This window comes from Tribolium madens, unplaced genomic scaffold (assembly GCF_015345945.1).
Source record: "Tribolium madens isolate multiple individuals breed KSU strain unplaced genomic scaffold, Tmad_KSU_1.1 Scaffold_2;HRSCAF=44;Tcas5.2_LGX, whole genome shotgun sequence".
Taxonomy (NCBI): Eukaryota; Metazoa; Arthropoda; class Insecta; order Coleoptera; family Tenebrionidae; genus Tribolium; species Tribolium madens.
This window is the reverse complement of record NW_025400995.1, coordinates 809,575-833,301: the sequence shown is the minus strand read 5'-3', so window position 1 is coordinate 833,301 and position 23,727 is coordinate 809,575. Positions and strand designations below refer to the sequence as shown.

The following is a 23,727-nucleotide window of genomic DNA, read 5'->3' as shown; positions in this document are numbered from 1 at the left end:
AATCAAATTGAAAATCGTGTATTTTTTAAAAAGAAAATTGACCTATTTGAGCAGTTTTGCCAAAACAAAATATTTGCAATTTTAATAAAATTATTCCATAATTTTTTCGCTCATTGGATTAGGAGTTGATAAAGTTCATTATTCAAATAGATATAATTAAATTTATGATTTACCTTCAAAAAAAAAAACGGTCATACGTACGTTTTTGTATCCAAAAATGACTCAATTACAAATTATCTTGATCTCTCGGTATATGTATGATTTGTAGTAATAAGTGTGATTTAAAAAGAATTCTAATGTTTTTATAAGGTTTTTATACTAAAATTTAAATATAGAAAATTGAATCTGATCAAAATTGAATTATTTACTGAACGCTTTATTACTACCTATTAAAAACTATACACTATTTGATAAGAAAACTAAAAACAAGTTACTACAAAAGTTTTGCTCGGCCAACATGCTATGTTTAAATAAAATTTAAGTTAAACTTTGGCAAAGTCAATATAAATATTGCACACTGAATTGTGTAAATTTAATGTAAACACAGTGCAAACAGAAGTTTTCATGAATTTAAAAAAAAAATAATTAAGTTTCTAACATTTCTAAATAAATAATTTCTGGCTGAAAATTTTACATTAGAGAATAAGAAAGGCTCTGAGTCGCGGTTGCGCAGTGGACAAAATAAGGATGCTTCTCTCTCTTGTACACAGAGAGACAGAGTCCATCACTGTCACAGAAATTCACTCTTTCTATCTTCTATGCATCTCGCTTCCTTTCTCATTCTTGACAAGCTGTAATAGTGATATGAAAAAAATATATAAAATTCCCTTTTAACCAAGTTTCACATACTTAAAAATTAATAACGTAACCAAGTTCGTTATTGATTGGGCAAAAATTTGTCGTAATATTGGTTGAAGATGACTGCTGAACTGGGGGTTGTGCACGCACAACAAATGAGTAAATTGAGTTTTGGAGTTTAAAGCCTTCTAGGTAAGTAGTGGGTAATATACTTAGCCAACCCAGTTAATTGTTGCATAGCATATAGCGATAATAAGTCTCGCTACGGCTCTTAGACGGTCTGAATCGCTCTTTGTGAGACTTCGGACATTATTATTGAAGGCTAATGGATTTTAAGAAGGGTTGTGTCTTCGATACTCGGTGACGGAACAGCAAAGGCCAGTTAGATGCTTCCTCCTCTAACTTCCGCATGTTATTGATATCGGCCTGATGAAAGGGACTACCTATCGTCCCAACATCACTTTTCCCCAAACTTTATTGACATACATTTAATGTTCGACATGACGTACTTACTTTTATACACAAATCTGATATAAACATCGATAAAGAAACTTAACACGACTTTGCGATTAACTCAAGTATTTCACCAAAGCAATGTATTATCTACAGATGCATAGATAAACGGAAAAAAATCCTTTTTCAAATTCTACAATTACGAAATTGGATTTAAATTATGTCTTAGATAAGACTAACCAAGACACTGACAAAGGAAAGATCAACCCTAATGACTAACACCCCTTAGTGTCGTATCATCACAGATATTGGATTAGACGAAAATTTAATTATAGTCGGGTTAAAGCATAACGCATCTCAAGATGCGCTCAACAGACATTGACTTCGCATAAAAGCTATGAACTGATAATTAAGGCTCAGATTATATGCACGAAAAATATGCGCATTTTCACAAAAATATGCACAAGATATTAAGAAATATGCTTCAATATATGCCAAATTTGCAAAACTTTTAACAATAAAAAATTAAAGTTGGGGTAAATTTTTATTCTCGACTTTGTATTTTCGGCATCTTGGACGAAAGAGAATAAATAAATTGGTTTTGCCTCAGCCAAGCCATTTTAATAACCTAGTAGTAATTAACCTTTTCTAAGAAATCTCTACTTTTCAGATCACATCATTTTAAAATATTTTGCTAAAATTCACTTATCCGACTGGAAAGCTTATAGCCATAAAAACTATGGAACCAAACGTTTTTTGCTTAAACTATTTATTTTTTGGAAGAACTAATTAATGAATGATAAAGTACTATAAAAATGTGATGTTTTATCAAAAATAACATTTTTCTAAATCTTCTTTTGTTTTTAAGTTCTACAAAAATATTTTTTTTTAATGACAACCCACTTTTTTCATTAGGGTTATGATCTAAAAATTACAATTAGCTACTTTATATTCATTTTTTTTAGTATTTTTTTTACATATATTGCCATTTTGACAAAAAAAATGCATAACTCAAAAACAAAACAAATTTTTTTCTCAAAATACGATGACATTTATTATTATTTTCTAGAGGCAAATGATTTAAAAAAAACGTTTAGTTCCATACTTTATATTCACCCTGTATAAAACGAATTCAAAAAGGAAACACTCAGTAGGATACTAATTTTTTGAGTCCGGCTTACGAATTACTAGTTGTTTTCTCTTTAACATATTTTGTAATCGGATTTTTTTCTTAAACTGTCTAATTTTTAACTTGAACTGAAATTTTTGATTTGAAGAAAATATGCACAAATATGCAATATTTCCTAAAATATGCAGTTGCCAAAATATGCATTTTTTAATTGGTCTATTTAATCAAAAAACATTAGATATGCATAAAAAAACTTAAAATTTTTTTGATATACCTCTTAATAACGAATATGCATTTTGCATATAATCCGAGTCTTACTGATAATTAAACCAGTTTTGTTTAACAAATTTTTGATTTGTCGCTGTGGGAGTCAATAAAGCGTAAATATGAATACATAAAGTGGAAGGATAATGGCTAAGGGTGAATAAAGGAGAAGCATAAGTTAAATGTGAATAAAATTTCCAGCTGGCATATAGCCAACTACCAGTAAGTAAATTTGATTTTGTACAATGTTTTCACTACGAAATTCTAATTAATATGTATTCTGAATTAATGAGAATTATTTTTGTGATGTATGTATGCGCCTCAAATATTAATATCGAAGGTAATTAAGTGTTCATTGTGAAGGAGGATGGCACAACGGAGCTGATCATAATCCTACTTAACTGCTTTCCCTTCTGTATAAAATAAAAGAACTGAAAAAATGCTTGCCAAGGAAAGAAGAAAACGATTTAAAACGAAATCAAGAACATTTTAAGGGACATGAAAAGCAAGTTTTATGTATGTATCGACCGATGTTGCAAATAATATTGGAGTGTTTAAAAAATCTGGAAAACACTTGGAAAGTAATCAAAGTTGATATTGATTAGAGCAAACGGTATTATATTGTATTATAATGTTAGTTGGTGTGATTAAGGCCGATTATCGGCACGACTTCAAAAGGTTCACTGGCAATTAAAGGCTAAATCTGGAGTAGACGATTCGCTAATCAGTCGCTTATCTTAAATCAGGAGAAATTAACAATAGTCACCACAAATATTTACTTAACGAAGATTAAGAAACGGCTAATAAGAWGTCACAAACAAAAACGTATTTGTTTTTAAGATATTGGGATCTACCTGCCAAGTTAATACATTGTTTCGTAGCACGGTTTAGTTATGTAATTATTTTTAACAAATTCCACTGTTTGCTGCTCTTTATAAACAGTAATCCTTATCARCGCCACTGTATTTAGTTTGGCCTTTGTTTTTTGTGATTTAAATTTATTATAAGATTACTGATCTTTTAAGAAGTGTTACCAGAACTGGAACTATTAATTTTGATGGATGGCTAAGGCCCAGGTAAAATCTTCGAGTCTGAACGTATCTGTGGATAATCCGCTTATTGTGCCGTCGACGGGGAGGCACATTCTTGTTTCAAATCTAAACTGAACCTTGCATCCAAGCTTAGCCGATATGGCTTCAAATATTCCTTTACCCGCTCCTATAACCCATATTTCATTCTTCAGATGCAACAAAAACTTATCTTACTTTTCCCACTATCCAATTTCGTTTTAAACAACTTTAAAATTAATATACAGCTTTACTAATATTTGTTATACAAATAACTCGAAATCGTGTCAAGATTTAACAAAACTATTACATAAAGGAAAACATATGCCACCAAAATGTTATTTATGCAGTAATTTACTCCCAAAAACTCAAAGCTCCGGTTCTCATTTCACTTTTGAATTGTCATTCCCTAAACAGTAGCAGTTAACTCTTGTTTATTAATCTTAAGACTTGGATTTATGAGATTATATTCACACAAAAAGGAAAGGATTTAAAATGTCTTTTTGTAAATGTCAAGGAATCAGGTTGTCTTAAAGAAGTCACTGATCTTTAAAAAGTAAAACACATTTGACAATTCGATTATCCGAACTAGTAGCACAATATGCACTTTAGTAAACATTGTTGAATTTAAGTTTGAATTTTTGAAGTTAAAAAATTTCCTTTCTAAATACATTTTAAAAATGCTTTTTGCATTTAATTTTTTTTTTATACGCTCTTGAATCAGCTGTTGTAGGGACTCATTTGTGTCCCTAAAATGAGTCGTTTCCGGACTCAATAAAGTAGTACGCAAAACGGTTATTTTAGGTACTCAGTCCCCAAAAATAGTTTTTGCGGACTAAAAAATAAAATTGGTTACTACGGTAATATTTTTTTTAATTAGTAAGAGGTGCGAATTCGTGTTCGTGCACCACGTACGCAAAAAGTTTTAGGTGACATTAATGACTCGGGTCCTAAAACCCTATTTTGTGTACTTGATACATAAATAGCTATTAATTACTTGATGAGGACAAAAATTCCCAAATTTTTAATCTTTAGGAACATTACATTATTTCGTTTTTCAGTTGATGATAGAAGTTAGAACTCACAAATATTGTACAAATGATTTAAGATATTGAAAATTTTTTGCAGTAAAATCTTTGTAAATTGATTTCGTTACTATTTTTATTCAATTTTTGCTGTCAAACATCAGAGCACACATTATTGTTGTTTGCAACTTTTGTTTTCGATTTCGAACTTACCATTCAATTTGTATTTAAAAACTAAAAACGGTGGTCAAATTCTATCGGATTCAAGAAATAATGAAGACTTCGCGGCATAGCCGCTCGCCCCACTATTATTTGGTATTGGTATTATTTTGGAAACCGAACATCCAATATAATTTTGCAGCTGCCCTTCCGTACTTTGTAGATTTAAAAGTCTTAGTACTTTAGTATGCAAGCAATTTTTGGTAAATTAAATTTTAACCCTTTGGGTAAATAGGCACTATTCCTAGGTCAGACTGTGTAATTAACTCATATTTTAGGTGTTTTAGGAGGTTTTAAGGGGTTGCGATAAAATTTGACTTACATACGTGGTTCATTAAAATTGAAATTATATTTGTTTTTAAAATGAAATATAAAAGAGAGGTTAAGGTTTTAGGTCAGCATTTGCTTGTCGCAATATTTTTCTTGTGAGTGGCTTTATTGGAAAAGATTGTTTGTGGTTTGGGGATTTGCAGGAGTGATTTTGGAAATATACATACGAGTGGTTATCAATTTTTCAATATTCAGTCCATGTTCGTGGCATATGTAAATTGTGATTAGATAAAATTGGCACGATTGTATCTATACAAGAGTGAAGTTATAAAATTATCATAGAAAAACCATAACGTTCGAAAAAGACGTAGTCGCGTCGTTGCAGAATGTTCCGACGCATGTGGGACCCGTCGTGTGCATCACATTTCAGCCGTTTATTTTATTTTATGCGAAAATCTGTAGGGATGAATAATTTGCTTGAACCCTTTGTTGCGGGTGGGACATACCTCTGTTCAGATCCGCCTATTCCGACGCTGGAACTCCGCCTACAGATCTATTCATTTGAGCGTCTCGACGCTCCTCTGTCCTCTTAAGCGCAGGCGCTTGACTAGTTAAAACTTTTCAAGAAACCGCCGTTAATTGTCGGAAAAAGCGAAGAAAACGCGTCCAAGTCGATAACGCGCCACGGGCCGGCCAAAGTCCGAATTTCGGTTTCGGACTCGCGTCCATATTCGATCCGATGAGTGAGTGAGTGATTGTCGAATATCGAAGATTGAGACGTACTGATCTGGTTGGCTAGTGGGCCGGCCATATTCATTAAGAAAAAGTGTGCAGTTGATCGTTTTTTAAAAGCATAAAGCGTGTTTGCGCGGTGAGCGCATGCAAGGGGTGGCGCGATCTACCCCGATCTTGGGAGTTTGCACCGCCGCCGAGTCGCAACTCGCAACTCGCAACTCCCGACTCGGGAGCAACTTCAGTCAGTCGTTGCCGGACGTTCACGTCGTGTGGTTGCCGTGTCGCTGCCGGCTCTGAGCGCTCAGTCACGTTGCCGGTTCACGTTGCCGTCATGTTGCTCTAATTTCGGTATACGGTTTACCGAAAATTCGAACCTATGACGATGGACTTTCAGAGTGCTATGGAGACTTTCGCTGAAGCCTGGGTCGCCGCCAACACCAAGGGTGCTCCGCTCTCAGACGTTGCCACTCAGGTACAATTACCCGCCCCACCCGCGATCATTCTTAATTATTAATTAGCGGTAATCACGACGGAGCTAAATACGCCTTTACAGCTACTTAATTAGGAAATTCTTTACACGCACATGAAACGAAAATTATTTATTAACGTCGTTAAGCCCCACTCGAATTGGACACAATTGCCATTGAAATATTCGCAAAACTTGATAATCTACCCGTAGTACCCGTCCACTGCTGAATAATCATTAAAGCATCGGCCCGATTCGATCTGTTTCCCGGAATATCCTGTCAATCCCGGATTTCACAAATCCGGGATTAGCCGCGATGGATAAAAGTACGGATCGGGAATCGATGAAATTGATGGCTCTCCTCATTCAAATTCATTCACATTTTTATTTTCAAATATCCCAACGAATAATTCACATTTTCTACTATTTTATTTATTTATTAAATCGATCCATAAAAAAATTACTCAAGTTCAATAAGTATCGCTAATTGTTTTTACTTTGATTTTAATTAGGTGGTAATTGCAAACAACTTATAGTAAGCATAATTAAGACGTCATTGCCAGTTATTTATACATTACATTGTATGACCTGCATATTGTATAATTTGTGAAGATATTATTGCTCATTTATTTTTAATTACCGCAACATTAACGCACACCTTATTTTTGTCAAAGCCGATTTTCAATAACAAATATGCAAAATTTCGATGAGATTTTAATTGCTCGGTGGAGATACGTAACAAGGTTTTTTGTAATGATTATACACGTTATTATCAGTTTGTTTTTAAATGTTTTATTAGATTGTAAATCAAAAGCTCGTAGGGATATTTATCACGAGATAATATGTACCAACAAAATTTGATATTAGAAGAAATTTGCTTGTTTGACATTGAGTTTTTACAAGGGATTAATAAAACTGTGATTTATATTAGAATTCTTTCAGGCGCCGACTTAAAAAACGTTTTGTTTTGCTGTTATAATAGAGAATTCCCATTGTGAATTTTACCTGAATCAGGTACCTGAGAGAGACCCCAACCCATAAGGTTGTCATTAAATAAAGCATTAACTTTATGACTAATAGGTTTATACTAATCGTTTTCCTTTCCTAATCTTGTAAACTTGTAGAGTATTGGACTAATAAGTCGCCGTCTCCTACAATTTAAAAGTACTTTACGACCAGTTTCCAAAGAAAATTTGCTCTTATCTCTCACAATTGCTGCTTGTAAATTTTACAATAGTAAACTTTTCCGGTTTTATTACATCCCTTCCGTTTTAAGGGACGATAAGTTTCCTCCTAGAGCACCTTAATCCGGGTTGACCAGTAACAGGGATTACAGCTCACCTTGAAACTTTAAAGCTTCAATCGGGGCCGCTTTTGATTTTAAAACTGCCTTTTGACTCAAAACAAAATAGTAACCGTAGCCGCCTTTAAACAACTATTTATTCGATAAATAAATCCTTTCTCTGTTTGTCATCCAATATACCGAACCGTGATTTGGTAAATATTAACTGAGAGATAAAAATTATTTTTAAGGGCCTAATCGCTTGCACGATATTGATTAGCATGGTAATAAACGTACAATGGGAATTTAATAAGCTTTTAACCGATTTATAGTCAATAATTATTAAAACAAAACAACAGTATTAGTCCGGAAACCTACCCAAACACGACTAAGACGAATTCGTTTGCAGCTGCTCATATTAATAACTAAATCCAGTTGTGATAAGATAATGAAATAAAATATCTTTGGTGCCGAGTTGCACACGAATTCGTCATAAATAAATAATACATTTGTTCCCCGCAAGTAAACCGTTTTATTAGTATCATGAAAGCGAGGGTGGTTTGAATAGGGTGCTACAGGTGGGAAACACAGGTAAAAACATTATGTCCTTCCGGGCGTTACACATGAAAGGTTGCACCGGTCCTTCTGTACCGGTCATTCCACAAAATTATATTTTAAAACAGGACTACCGTATCAATTGCCTTTTATTTATTTCCCTTTAAACTGGTTATACGTAGTTAATTATTTGGTACGTAGACCGCATTAATTACCACTGATACATGGAGTTGTTGACAATAAAACACAATGTCAGGTGTTAGTCTGACGTTCCGGCATCTTTACACTTGCTTTGCCGACTTTTTGCTCAAGCTGTCATCTTCCAACTGATAACACTCTTGGGTCAGTTTTCGGAAGATGTTTTGAAAAGCAACCAAATCTATTTCACTTTTTATATAAACATAATTATCGCTTTTTGAACAACCCGACACAATTTCATTCATTCATCCTAAACACATTTTCTAATTATAATCAGCCTGAATTCATCATATTTAAGGATAATGTTTAATGGAACCACAAAATCATTACCCAACTGTCAATATTACCAAATTGCATTATTTCAAAACCATAGGATTAGAATTATTTGTGCCACGGTTACTATATTTTAGAATAATCTGGAATCTCATTAATAAAATTCCCAATTTTCGTTCAAATTACTTTTAAACAAAATGACATTTCCACTGTTTAATGAATTTATTTTTAGCATAAGATAAAATTAATAATTATTTTTATAATATTATTCAAAAAAATATGTAAGAATAATAACTTGTAAAATGATATAAAAAGACATAATAATAAAAAAACACATTAGAAGTATTGGAAGTTCTGATAATGATATTTGTCTAAAAATTTGTATTTCCAGTTAATCGGAAGTGGGTTAAATTAAATAGAAAGCTGTGTTTTTTATTGAGTTTTTGGATTTTCCGAGTTATTCTGTGTATCAAAGTCCAGCCATTTTTTGAACTTTAAGAAAATTTCTGAATTTGAGCCTTCCTCTATCTAACTCTGCAATTTTGAACTATTATGAAATCGTGTTTTGGCATTTAAAAGAGAAATGATCGATCTTTCTTTTGATGGATTCATAATTAAAAAAAATTATTAACGAACACTCAAAATTTAACGTTACGTTTGAGGAAAGACATAATAATTCTTTAGTCATCAGAAACTAATTTTAACAGCTAATATAAAAAAAGAACCCACGGAACTCTGCTCAGTACACCACTGCTCTGTCTGATAATTACTGACTAAGCTTGTCTTAAAAAAAATCAAAAATAAGAATGAAATAGTGTTTGAATTTTTTTTGGGTAGTCTTATTATTAAACTAAGTTTTGAATAAAAATCAAATTAACAAAAGGTAAATAATAGTTATTAATGAAAAAATTAACGCAATGCCAAATTAAACAAAAATCTGTTATTTCCTGATAAAAATAAGTTGATTGCGAACCAATAACTTCAGAAATGGAGTTTATTTTTTTACAATTGCATTGTTCCACGTGACTGAAGTGAACTGACAGTTGTAATTATTTCGTCTCCCCTACATATTTTAACGTCAGTCGGCCAGGGTCTTCAACACCATGAAATGGGGATGAATAAAATGTTCAATTTTTCCTCTTAAAAGTCGTCCCAGATTGTTCAAAACGATGCTCCAAGTAACCAAACTTAATCAATTGATTTTTTTGCATTATACGGAAAGTTTTTTAATAAAACAAATTATCCAACCTTAAAAGCACTTTGTATATTTATTTACTTGTAATGTATTTAAAGAAGTAACAAGTTCAACTAAAGTGAAATACAGTCTATACTGATTCTTCTAATAATTTACAAAATATTTAAATTATGCTTTACTTATTGTCGTATTGTTGGATGTTGAAGCGTCAATACATTTATTTATTCAAAGAGATTTTTCATATCAATTCCATTGCGTCATTTTAAATTACATTAAAATTACCATACATATAAAAATTTTACAATTATAATCATTAACCATTGCCCTGTAATATGAGCAGCAAGGAAACTAACTTTGTGCGTAAATATCGACGATTAAYTTGATATTCTTTTAACWAGTGATTATTTTTTTCCTGTCACATTATATTAAGTTGCATATGGCGGTAGCTCATTTAAGGGAGTATTTATTAAAGTGTGATGAATGAATGGATGGTGGTTTGATGGTCAGTGGAGGTAGGGAAGAGTGCAGGGTGCACCATAATGGGATCGAAACATTGAGAGAGTACCATCACCATCGGCAATATATAACCCTGTGCAGTTTCGGCAGCGGCGATGGCGATACTCCGCCAGGTCGATGCTCCTATTCTGGCCCTGCATACTTACACAACTGCTGGCACTTTTTGCGCACTGTTTCGTAGAAGTTAAGCTATAGCCGTCCTGTCACTCACTCTTGTACCAAAAATGAACCAGATTCCTTACGTCTGCAATCTGATTTTTCGCGGCTACCCGATACGATTCTCACGCTCGCAGCCCTCACTCAACTTATCAACTCCCAAAACCGAATCGATTTACGGACAATTACCTTGACACTTTTTAACATTCCTCATACCTTCACAGACGGATTATTTCTATGATATTGTTTCATTTTTCTTTAGCGGAGTAACGTTATATCGACAAAAAAATTCTTTCAATTTGCAGTTTGCAGAAAAGGTCAATATCCAGACACTTCGCGTAGTCCTGACCCAAATCCAGTGAAGCATGTCTGCTTTGATAGAGGGAAAATGTACGATGATGCTTTGCTCTATTCCTTCTGACCTTGGCAAGGATATGCCGATAATCAGTGTGGTGTCGCGGTTTTTTTTCATGAACGTGTGAGGTAGAGTTGTTTTGTATCATCTCTGACTGGGTTGGTTATTTGTGAGAGTCGTGTTCATGACTACTAAATTCGGGGGACACTAGTGGACATTTTCTGATCTTACTTTGATTTTTATGGTAGGGAGAATATATATAAGAAGACGAGGTTTTTGTTTTTAAATTAGCATGGATTATAAGTTCCGGGGAGATTTATTTGTGCAAGTAATGATGAAGCGGTGGAAGTTCATGAGCTTATTTAATTCTGAAGACTGAGACTGGGGCTTAAAAAACGGCACACAAATGCTTGTTATATGCGGATTAAGGGAATTATGAGTCATGCAGATTTAGTTAGATCTTCTTATATCTGAGCCGGCTGTTTTGTAGAGAAAGTGCATTAGGTAGGGGAGAAGAATACACAGCGAGCGATAGGGTTATCGAGGGCCCCTCGTTTCAGTACAGTGGTGGCTTGTCGAACGTCTGACAAATATAACGTTCAGGAATTCAATGCTTTTTGACCCCACTTAACCCAGATTAAACTCGGTCGCAATAGTCTAGTCAACCGTCCAGATTTGTTCATGGAAGAGTTAATCGTTTGATTTATTTGTTCTAGAGCCAGGCGTTAGCGTTGACGAGGACATGCAAAACACCATCTCCTCCGACCACGACGCCGGCCGCCACCGGCCGTTCGAGTCGAGAGTCGGCCGAACGCGCTGCTACTCCCCCGCCGCCGCGGACACCCCCGTTGGAGAGCACCGTGTCTCCTCCGTCCGTGAAAGAGGAGTTCGACGCGGCGAAAACCTCCACAGGTAAGAGTTAACTCTATCGGCCGCGGCCCAGTGAGGTTACCGGTGAGGTTACCGGCCGCCGGCCGCCGCCCCTCGCTCTCGCCCTCGCTCGTCGGTCGGATTGAAGCGGATTGTGCGGCGTTAAGCAGATTATCTGCTCATGATTGATGAAACGGCTGCAGCCCGGTACACCCCAACCCAAAAACATTCAGCGGTCGGATCAGGTATGCAGTCTGCCCATATGCCATATACAGACACATCGACGGGATAGTAGCGAGCCGACTAGCAATGGTAGGCCAGTTAAAGCTGGATTAAGCTGAAGGTAGGGAATTAGAGGAAGCTGGGATTAGAGGGACTCTGGCCTCCTCCTGCCTCGAGACGGGAAGTAGGGGATTAAGCCCGCGCAGGATTAACATTCACGAGGGATCAAATATAAAAGAAAAATTGAAAACATAACACTCAAATTTATTACTAATGCCTTTACATCTACCTACAAAAAACACAACTACACATACCCACTTTATAAAAATTCAATTGAGCGGAAATCTTAGTAAATCACACTGTATAAAAATATTTTTTACTTAGCTAAAAATTCGGTATATAATTGAGTCCGACTCTAATTTTAATCGCTTATTACATAGAAAATAATCATGGCAAAATATTTATTTATATCGATGAGCCCGGGAATCAATAAAGTTCAGTAAGTTCTCCCCACTTTACACCAACAGGTGGTTATCCTCACGTGAATGAATTTTTGCCCACATGACGTGTGGCACATTTTGGCACATTCAAGACCTTAGACGATTTAAATATTATATTGACACAGAATTAGTTTTATATCAAATGACAAAATATCAATATTGGCAATTGTAAATTAACAGTAGTCCGTGTTGTTCACCGTTGTGGAATTCACAAAGGCGATTTTCCCGAAGGGCGGCATTTTTAAGCCGTTTTCAAAAAAATATACCTGTCCCCGGAATGAATTTACAAATTTTTTTTATCTATGACTACGCCAAAACTGCAAAGGAAAAACATTTTTTACTTCACCTAAAACTAGCAAATCTGTAATGTAATTAAAACTTCATTATTCTGACTCAATAGAAAGAACAGTTCGATTTTGGACTTGTAATAATTTTTCTCTTCGTTTATATCCCATCACATTGACGGTTTTACTTTTTTGACAATGATGTCACTTTGACAAAAGTTAAATAACAAAAATGTTTGTGAAAAACATAATTTTAATAAACAGCAACTCAAAAAAAACACAAAGTTATTTTTAATAACAACCATCATTATTCAGTTAATTAATTAATTGTCAAAGTGACAATAAAACCGCCAATGTGATGAGATTCAAACAGCAGAGAAAAATTAAGTCCAAAATTAGGAGAAAAATTAACTTTTCTTCCTACTTAATTAAAATGATAAAGTTTTAATTACAGATTTGCTCGTTTCAGATAAAACAAAAAATGTTTTTCATTTGCAGTTTTGACATAAACCAAAATCTTTTTTTTTTCTTCTTGTAAACTTAATCGGGACATACTGTATATTTTTTTAGTTACGTATTAAACATTTTACATTATTTTCTGCTAGGGGTCAGAAAGGTGAATAGCAACTACGGAACCAAGCGGTTTTTTCGTAATTTTTTTTTATTTAATTAGAATTTATTTTTAGATCATAGTCTTTAATTAAAAAAATGTGTAACAGTAGGTTGCCATTATATTTTTTTTTTTTGGAAAACTCGAAAACAAAGGATTTTCAAAAAATTTTATTTTTGATAAACGGTCCATTTTAATTGTACTTTACGATACATTAATTTTTTTTTTCGTAAAGTGGTTAATAGAAATTAGTGTGGAACTCCTCTATAACGAAAAATCGTCTATAACGAGTAAATTGTCTGGTTCCTTGCCGTTTTGTATACTACTTTATGTAAAATTCTCCCTCTACAGCGAGTATTTTTCTGGAATCGAGGTGTATATAGCAAAACTTTTATTTTGTCTAAGATCGGWAAAAYCGAAAAATTTTGAGAAAAACAGATCGGTTATAACYAGAGTTCCTAGAAGAAATAAAAATCCTGCCAGTCTCTYTTACGAATTGAGTACTAGAATTTCTTTGGAAATGTTGTTTTTGCGTGTTAATGGTCTTATTTTTCTCACTTTCTCAGTCTTGAACTTTTCAAGCAGAGAACACTTCGTCTTTCTGTATCAATATGTCGTCCTGTCCTCGAAAAGAAAATCATTTTCTATCAAAGAAAAAATATCAATAATAAAAGAGTTCGAAAGTGGTAAAAAACAAGCTGTAATCTGATAAGAGAAAAATTTACAGAGTTCTACATTGGCAACAATTTTAAAAAACAAGAACAAATAGTACAATATAGATAGATAAAAATGCTTAATTCGACAAATAAAAATTACAGATTTTTTTTCTTAAATATTGTTTTAAACTTCTTCAATATTCGCATTTATAACGATATAACGAATAAATACGTTGGCTCCTTGAGTTGTCGTTATAGAAGGGTTCTACTGTATTAAGTTTAGGGGCGGCAGTTTCAAATTTTCACCTTAGCACGGACCTGGGTAAACCATTCAATGTACTATTGTTTTTCTTGCTATTTTGTAAAGAATATAGTGTTTTTTCCAAGGAGATATCGTATTAATTTATTTGTTACCGTTAAAGGAGTCTAATAATTGTAAGAAAAGATTGCTATTGTTGCGATATTGTTGTTCTTGGAAAGGAGCAATGCCGTGATCGTGAAAGAAGTGTATCGTTGGTTTTTGGATTTTAAGAAGTCTGTATAAGAAACAGTCAATGTTTTTGCTAAATATTTTTTAAAAAGCGTGGAAGCATGTGGGACAGATTCCGAAAGTAGTGCATTTCTGTAGAATGACGATAACACGCACCAATGGCTAAACTTAATCCGTAGTTGAATTAATCCGTATATTATTGGGATTAGACGGGCGAACTGAACAGGTTTATAGTTGTATTCATAGTGGGCAAGTCTGGCGTGCAGCCTCAACATATCGGCGGATTAGCGGTCCGTCTGATCCAGGCTTAGGTGTCGCCAAGGTGATCTCCATCGTCCTTTGGAGTCTAAATCTGCCAGTTGGCATTCAATACATCGAAACGAAATAATTAATCCTTGGTGTTGCAACAATCACATGAASGGGGGTGCGGAGTGCACGTGTCCGAGTTTGGGGATTATCGGCTAGGCGAGGATTAATCCTTACGAAAGCGATCGCCAGACTGGGGACCGAAAGGAGACAGATGAGTGATTCGAGGAGATAAGCACGCAGTCGGATTAGGACCGTGCATGTGCAGTATGCAATCCGTGAACGTTCCATTCGCTCCACTCAAACTAAAACCAGGATGGATATTCAACTCGAACACCGACTGGATTGAAGGGGATCAACAGCGGAAGCAGATAAACGTCCGGCGGGGAGCGCGGGCGGATTACCGACACTGTGATAGCGCACATCCGCTTTCGAAATGATATATTCATTATAAGAATATTTTGATAGGTTTCCCACCATATTTTCTAAGTAACCAATAAACGATCAAAGAAGTAATTAATTAACGACGAGCCTCGTTTTATTTTTGCTCCATTGCTAACCTGATTATTAATTTCTATGGCTTTTACCAAAAATCCGATTAACATCACTAATTTTCTTTTGTTTCTCATCATTTTTCAATGGCTTTCTTAAAATTAAATGCCGGTATGTAAGAAACTCAAAAGCCAACCACAAATCTTTTATCCTAAAAGATCACGTTTCAAACGTCAGACCTCTCCAATAAGCCAAACAATACGGAATTTTAAATTAAACTAATCACAAAACAAATGTTACAAAATTATTTTTTTTATTTTTTATCTTGCTTTTAACACTAACCCTCTATACCTTTTTATTCTTTATTCTTGTCTTTCATATTATACGCAACCTGTCATTTATGTAACAGCTGCAATAGGCGGAGAAGTTGCGTTGTCATTATTAATAAAACACACTCCTAACAGCTATACAGGGACCAAAAAAAATATTTAAAGAAAAAATCTGGTGTGAAGATCAGACGACTTTCATTATCCTACTTATTTGGAAAAAAATTGCGTTAGTGAGGTGCAGTTTTTTTTAGTTCGGTACCCATTATTATCATTGTTTTATCACATTTTACTGTTTAATAAGGTATATTTCATGATTCTAAATAATTTGTATCCCCATGAATTTATTGTATTTTTTTGCGGCCGAACGGTGCGCCCGATTTTTACCAATTGTTTCGTACTGCGTCCCCTTCTTACAAGTAACTCACATACCAAATTTCAATTTCTAGCTCGAGATATGCTGCACCACCCCAATTATGGTAGGTTCTTATTTCAAACTAAATATTTGTGTGCGGTATATTTATTAATTTATTATGGCAAGAGCTCATTAAAATAAGATCAGTCATTTTAAATTTGAATTGAATTGAATTTTAAATTTGATTATAATTTGATATAAAAAAACGCGATAAACGCGTTTTTCGTAGAAGCTAAGTGTTTAGTTTGAAGGAATCATCATAACAAATAAAAATATCATTTCTATAATTTCAATGATTTTAGATAAGGTCTTATACGCATGTAAGAAGAATTCCGCGCGGGTTTATACAAAGTGATTCAAAAATTCGTGTCACAATTTTAATCACGAATACTCCTCTACAAATGAGCATAGATAGCACAGTATTTATTAATTCAACTTATCAAGAAGTAAAAAAATTACAGCTTTTATAATCATCAAGAAATAAACAAATATGTTCCTTTGGATCTAATGAAATTGACATTAAATATGAGAGCAATGACAGCGATGGTACGCTCAAAATTTATGAATTCTGATTTTGCAGCGCAGTGTAGAGTTTAGTTTAAACTCAAATAATAATCGGATAAACTGTAACAAAAATATTTCCAGGATTACCGATTTTTGAAAGTTGTAATTTGTCTATTTTTTGAGGTGGGTTAATAAATACTGTACTATCTATTCTCATTGTAGTGAATAAAATTATGCCACACAATTTTACATAATTTAATTTAATTTTTTTTTAACTTATAGTAGGCATAAATAATGGAAAAATCTAAATATAAATGTAAATTTGGTGCACAGAAACGAAAAGAAAACTTGACGTTATAATCTCAATAGAGGAAACAAACTCCTTCAAAAAAAATTACTACATTAAGTGACAAGTACCTAGTTTTAATACATATTTTTATTTCATTCATTTCAACTTGGCACCCCATATAAAAATTTGCCAGTCCGCCCCTGCTGAATTTGATTTGATTCCGGACATAATTTTTGTGGAAAGTTGTTATCAATTTTTGTTACGTTATTTTTGCGGTTGTGTTGACTGATGAGACGTCGTGTATATCTATGAGTTTAACTTCGGTTTATTTGCGATTATGGTTTGGCCAAATTTTTGCACCTGTATCGCGACAGGAGGCGGAAATGCAATCAATAAAAGGAGTTGATAATATGTGGCATCAGCTTTGGGAGTAGTAGTTTAGTGTGCCACCTGTTGGTAATTAAAGAGTTGGATGATTTGTCCGTATTGACGTATAAAACAGTGTGTGACTACTTCGAAGATGTTTCGCAATCCAAGTGGCTCCTTTAAATCCGTATCGCAAATCCAGCATGAAATCGTATTAGCGCGCTAGCAGAGCAGGGCAGAGGACTTATTGTAAACAGTATTGCGGGTTCGAAGACCCTTCGCACTCTCTAAACTGAAGTTTACAGCCCTTTCGCGCCTCCTCCCACTGTCGACTCTTTACAAGTTGCGCGAATTAAAACTTTAGACTAACAAGACTTAAGCTAATAAGAAAATGGATAGAAATAAGCTGTTGTGTAAGACGCTTTGGCTTCGAGGACGCGCGGATATTCCGGACGTGTCGACGGACGTTGGGAGCACATTAGGTACATAATTCCGGGCTAGCTATGTAAAAAAGTCAACTTGGACAAAGAGACTACAGCGGATTAAAGTAAACAGTAAGAAACATCAATCCGAAACAAGTCCGCTTTGTAAAGGCATTAGGTAGAAGAAGATTTTTCGTAATCTGTAATGAGTGGTCGAGCAAAATCCTGATGCTCGTACTCGTGCTCGAAAGGAATATCACGTAAAAATGTGCTTATCTGAACAATAGACTAGTCGATTCTCTAGTTCACAGCGAGTGAGTGAGTGAATACTTGTTGACATAATCCTGATTGCGGTYGCGGTAACTTGGCTAAACTTCGCGACAAGAGCGCAAGCACCGGTGCTGAAACTATATGTCGCGACGTTTTTCTTGAAAATTTTTAGAAAAGGCTAAAATGCAATTAGACAAGTTGGCTAAATCCAAGAGGAGCGAAGTCACGACGTTCCATAACATAGTTATTAGAGTTGGCCTTATTATTTATAAGGTTGCATTATTGATCAGCCAGACTAGAACAAAGGACCGGAAGGCAATATGAACCCCAGTTAAGACGCTGGTCAGCCCGCCTGGATTAGAGCCGGTGGGATTAGCGACTAGTGGACTATACACAGCGCGGTAAGCCGACAGGATTAGGTCCGGGCCGGATCCTGCAGCCGGATCCCTGAGATTTAGAGCTGAGTCGTTCGGTGTTCGCCGCTCGCCGCATCTGCATCGTAAGACCGGCCGAAACATCGCCTTAATAAAATGAAAATAACACACACCGACTTACAAATTAAGACCTTTCACTGTCCTTTGTGTGGCAGCCGTGTAAGTAAGCTCAAGTCGAGCCAACTAATCCTTAAGACGCGCGGCTAGGTCTAGGTTGCTCCAGTTAAAGCTCTGTAATATGCAGAAACCTTCTTAACCTAACAAGATTAGCATAGACAGGGTAGGGCGGCTAGCAGGCCTAATACCCCCTCGTCTTGGTTTATTACTATCCTACACCAACTGACCCAGTCGATAATCACTCACTCACACAACACACACACACACTGATATAACTTAGTACGTTATCGGGAGGCGAGAGTTAACGCATTTCAAACGCGCACAGGAAAACCGAACAAACTTTGTCATCTTTTAAGGTGAAAAGGAAATGAAGAAATCTTTACTATACCGCTACATTAACTGTCATCTCTACCCCGCTATCAATTGATCTGTCTGTCTTTCTTATCACTGGATACTTTTCCGCTTTACACGTTCCCATTAAATTCGTTATGCTGAACAAGATTCCACCCTTGATCATCTACTCTAATAACTACCTATTTATCTCTTCATCAAGCCACACTGACAGCCACTGGTTCATTTGCCAACTTTGTCAAGATATCAACTTTAACTCTTAATTATTGCATTTCAGCCAAGTCTCTTCCCGTTCATTGCATCGTGGAGGCGATTTGCACCTTGGACGAGAATCGTGCACTACAACACGGGACTTGGAGACGAAGACCTATGGTTGAGACCGATAGCTACGTCATAATTCCAGTTGGAACCCCGTTTCATAGTCTTGTACAAGCAGCCCTTCTTCGATTAGGGTATTCTGCTGACAGTGCAGCCGCCGCTAAAGGTTCCGTGGTTATCAAAAATTGGAAAGCACTTAATTTTGAGCAAATATCCGATGATCCTCTCGTAACTGTTGGTGACATATTAGGAGAATTAACAACGATAGCCACGCTAAGAATTCAAGTGTTTAGAGGAAGACCGGGAGCGTTCACCGATATTAAGGATAAACTTTTGCGTTTCCTGTTACTACAATCACATGGTTTGCTAATATCATCAGGATGTCCACTCGACGAGGTATGTGCATACACACGTGCTTGTTTTGATTATGCGAAAACGGGAATTTTGCTTTGGAAGGAAAGCGGTTATGAGACGCGCGTCTTAAGAATTAAACGGGAATGAATGTATTAAGGGTGCAGAGAATAGCAGTAACCTCGCTTTTAATAAGATTATGTAGCATTATTTCATGGTATTAATGAGATCAAAAGCCTTCTACATCCTACAGCACAGAGTAGATCTAAACCCCACCCCGCCAACAATGTCGTTTCTCTTCTTCAATTGATAAAATACAACAAACACTTACGGTGGGGTGAGCCGTGTTTAGAACCCGGTTCTATTTATTAGGGACGGATTATAGACATGCAATGCTCATTCACTCAGTTTAGTGGCTCTTGATCCTTGTCCACAAAGCGAGATTTTGATTCAAAAATAAGTACAACGCCAGAAAGCGCACGACTAACGACGGCTTATAAATCATAACACTTGCGCCTTTCATTTGAATGTAGCTGAACCTAAGATAAATCCGGGAAAACATGGCTTCGAACGCCTGTTGTTAAGGACCCTAATCTCACCCTAAAAACCCATATGCAAAGATTTGKTCAAATTTACATTTAACTCATAATTATATCACATTTCACTTTTCAGATAATACTTTCGCAAATTTGTCGCACGTCACCAAATTGTGCACCGATACCGGAAATATCGGAAGAAATACGACGAAAATTCGATCAGTGGTGGTCAACACAGTTCAGTCCCCAATCACCAGCAAGCCGAAGTCAATTCGGTGGTACTTTCTCAAATCAATATTCAGTACCTCCTCAAACATCTAAATCCACCGAACGCTCATTATCCGAATCTGGACATCCCGCAATGCAAACAGTTCACAATCAATTCCCTACTCAAAAAACTCGAATGCGTACTAGTTTCGACCCAGAATTAGAACTCCCCAAATTGCAGCGTTGGTTCACCGAAAATCAACACCCAAGTCGGCAACAAATCCAACAGTACGTAAAAGAACTCAACAGTCTTGAGTCGAGAAGAGGACGGAAACCTCTAGACGTTAATAATGTCGTCTACTGGTTTAAAAARGCAAGAGCTGCTCAAAAACGCGCTGAAATCAGAAATGTCACTCCTGGTTTYCCGTGTCATCTTGCGGTAAACGGCTATAGCAACCATAGCCCAACAAATGGTACCGGATTTCTCATTTCTGATGGTTATTTAAACTCAGAACGATTAGCAGATCACAGATTGAAAAATAGTTTGTCGTCGCGACGCGGACCACAAGCTTCGCACACTTCTGATGAATTTTCAAACGCAGGATCTGATTTAGAAGATGAAGATATGAACGAAGTTCAACCTTCTAGTCCTACAGGGCCGTTGTCGCTCACAACAACTCGGAAACACGATTCGAGAGAGAATAGTCCCCGCCCGTCGACACCTCCTCCTCCCCCAAACTTACAAGTAAGTAAATAAATAGTTCGACTAATATTTACAATATTATTATAGTAATTTGTTTCAGGGAGAGTTGTGTAAAGTAGAACCGAAAGAAGAGCCGATTAACTACCACTCGCCCGGCGACCACATAAACAACAATAAAATCAATCTTTCCGATATGGAYGAGGACGATRTAGAAACCGAAAATGACAATAAAAGTCATTTCGAAGGGAGCAATATGAACTCACCGGCAAGTAGACAGATAACTCAGCGTTATTGCAACTCTCCAGATGTTGATACTCCCTTATTGTCGCGTACTCCCAGTGACGGTATTGAAAGATTAGCTGCAGGTTTTCCTCTTGTGCCAAACTCGATGTTCAGCCATAGCATAATGTACATGAGTCATTATATACCGGGGTTATCTCATACCGCGACCTCACCACCGGGTTCCAGTACGTTAGGAATGTCGGGTTTGACCGCCGATGAGCGGCGAAAACGCAATCGTACATTTATAGACCCCGTTACAGAAGTACCAAGATTAGAACAATGGTTTTCACTCAACACTCATCCTTCCCATAATCTGATATTAAAGTATACCGAAGAGTTGAACTGTATGCCTTATCGTCAAAAATTTCCCCGATTAGAGCCAAAGAACGTTCAGTTTTGGTTCAAAAATCGAAGGGCCAAGTGCAAGAGATTAAAAATGTCACTTTTTGATAATCAACCCACGGGACAATATCATCATAACGAGCGTGATTAAAACTTTGTTTTTCAAATTGATATTCTGGTGTGATTTTTTGACCTGTACTTAGACTGGTATCCTTCATTTTGTTATATAGGTAGGTGATCTATAAAATTTTTAACAGGGGTTATGACGAATTGGCATAGACAATAAATATGCTCTCCTTGAGGGTATAAAATAAAAAAAAATATTCGTACCTAATARTCGTTGGTTTCCACTTTTGTTTTTATACAACCAGTATTACGTTGTTAGGATGCATGTGACTATACTAGACCTCAGCGCGAGGTAAATTCCCTTTTAAAAATTTTATTATATATATATATGTTGAATTTGTAATAATAATTGTACCAAAGATTGTTAATTACATTTGTATTGTAAGAAAAATGTTTCGTTTTGTTGATAAATAAAGACATGTACAACATGCCATGTTATAATCATTCTGTATCTTAATAATTGTCGTGTTGTAGCCAGTGGCCATGTCTATGTGAACGCAGTGTATTAAAATAAATACTCCGTAATGTTTCTTTATGCAGTTTATGTTTTTTTTTATTATAAATATGTATGTAAATAAAAAATACAATAAATTTTTCCCATGATTGAAAGTGTTTTTGTGTCCCATAAGACCAAATTTAAGTTAGTTGTATCGTCTATTTCACGCTATCAGAACAGGTTGGATGTCTTTCAGATGTTTCAATTCATTAGATCAGATAGGTGACAATGGTAGGGTGTGTGACAATAAGCTCGTCATCGAGCAAGTTTCCAAGTCTCCAGGAAACTACAGGCAGCCAATGATAATCTATGTCACAGTCTTCAGATAGCGTTGTCCGTTTTGCGTTAGCCGTAAATACACCCCACATTCAGAATTTCAGCGTATTTATCGCAACATCCGCTCCGGATCAAAGTTTTCTTAATAGTACTAGTATAATACAGGTATCAGACTACTTAACTTGAAGCATTTTTAATTGGGAAAATCGGATTGGCTTCATTATCCTTATTTGAAATATAAGACAATCTTTCGGAACGTTTCGCAAAACGGGAGTATTGCAATAAAACAATAACACAAACAAAGCATTATTTACTAATTCTGATTTTATGCGCAAATGAATTCTTTGAGTTTTGTTTGGGTGGTACTTATATACAACGCGAGCAAATATAATTGGAATGTCTTCAACCGAAGACAGAATAGGTGTATCGACATTGGTGAGCTTAAGAAGTCGTGTTTTGTGCTTGTTCTTTGCTTTGTGAGTTCACCGTAAAGCTGTAGCTGCTTTATTAAGTTACTATAGAAACGATGAATACAGGGAAAAAACTCAAAGTCGGAATAACAATTATATTTGTTGGTGGTTAAYGGATGATCTCAACGGGCACCATTTAAAACTCCTTTATCATGCGTTATAGTACTATTTCAACTTTCCGCCTCGGTTATGAATAATAAATACTGATATAGAGCGTAATCTCAGCCTGAGCGCCTTTAGCGAAATGCATATTCTCCAGCTCCGTCGGGGAGCAGCTACTTATCAGCTCGCTGCTAAATTAAAGATAAAAAATATACTGTCACGTCCATTCTGAGTTGGCTTATTCAATTTCCATCTCCTATCCGTGGGGCGCAAGGCGCAGGCCGGGAGATATGTGGGACTAAGATGAAGACAGGCGTACACAGCAAATCCTCGCCGCATCTCCTGATCACGTTCTTAAAGGCCCGACTTGTGATCCGATTAACTCCACGGCGCCACCGTCGCAATCTCAGTAATGATAAAAATGGCAATAAAAATTAGGGATAATGGAGCTGCGGAGTGAGGGGTTGCGATTCCGGCCACGATGTCACCGAGATAACCGGGAATAAAATTAGGCGGAGATGATCGATTATAGAAACAAGGCTCGATTTGAATTTAAAATCATTTAACTATTGACTTTGGATAAAGCTTTTCGCGCTCTTAGAGAGCTTATCCTTCGTAAGTGGAAAGTGCGGTTCTCA

General features: G+C 35.7%; 1 protein-coding gene across 1 annotated transcript; it reads left to right on the top strand.

Moving 5' to 3' along the window:
- The first annotated feature begins 6,224 nt into the window (after positions 1 to 6,224).
- On the top strand, positions 6,225 to 22,338 carry LOC123006224. Its single transcript, XM_044400538.1, has 5 exons — positions 6,225 to 6,432; positions 11,673 to 11,868; positions 19,158 to 19,594; positions 20,222 to 21,037; positions 21,096 to 22,338. Exons 1-5 carry the CDS (start codon positions 6,337 to 6,339, stop codon positions 21,768 to 21,770), a joined length of 2,220 nt encoding a protein of 739 aa, XP_044256473.1. The 5' UTR covers positions 6,225 to 6,336; the 3' UTR covers positions 21,771 to 22,338.
- Positions 22,339 to 23,727: the final 1,389 nt, after the last annotated feature.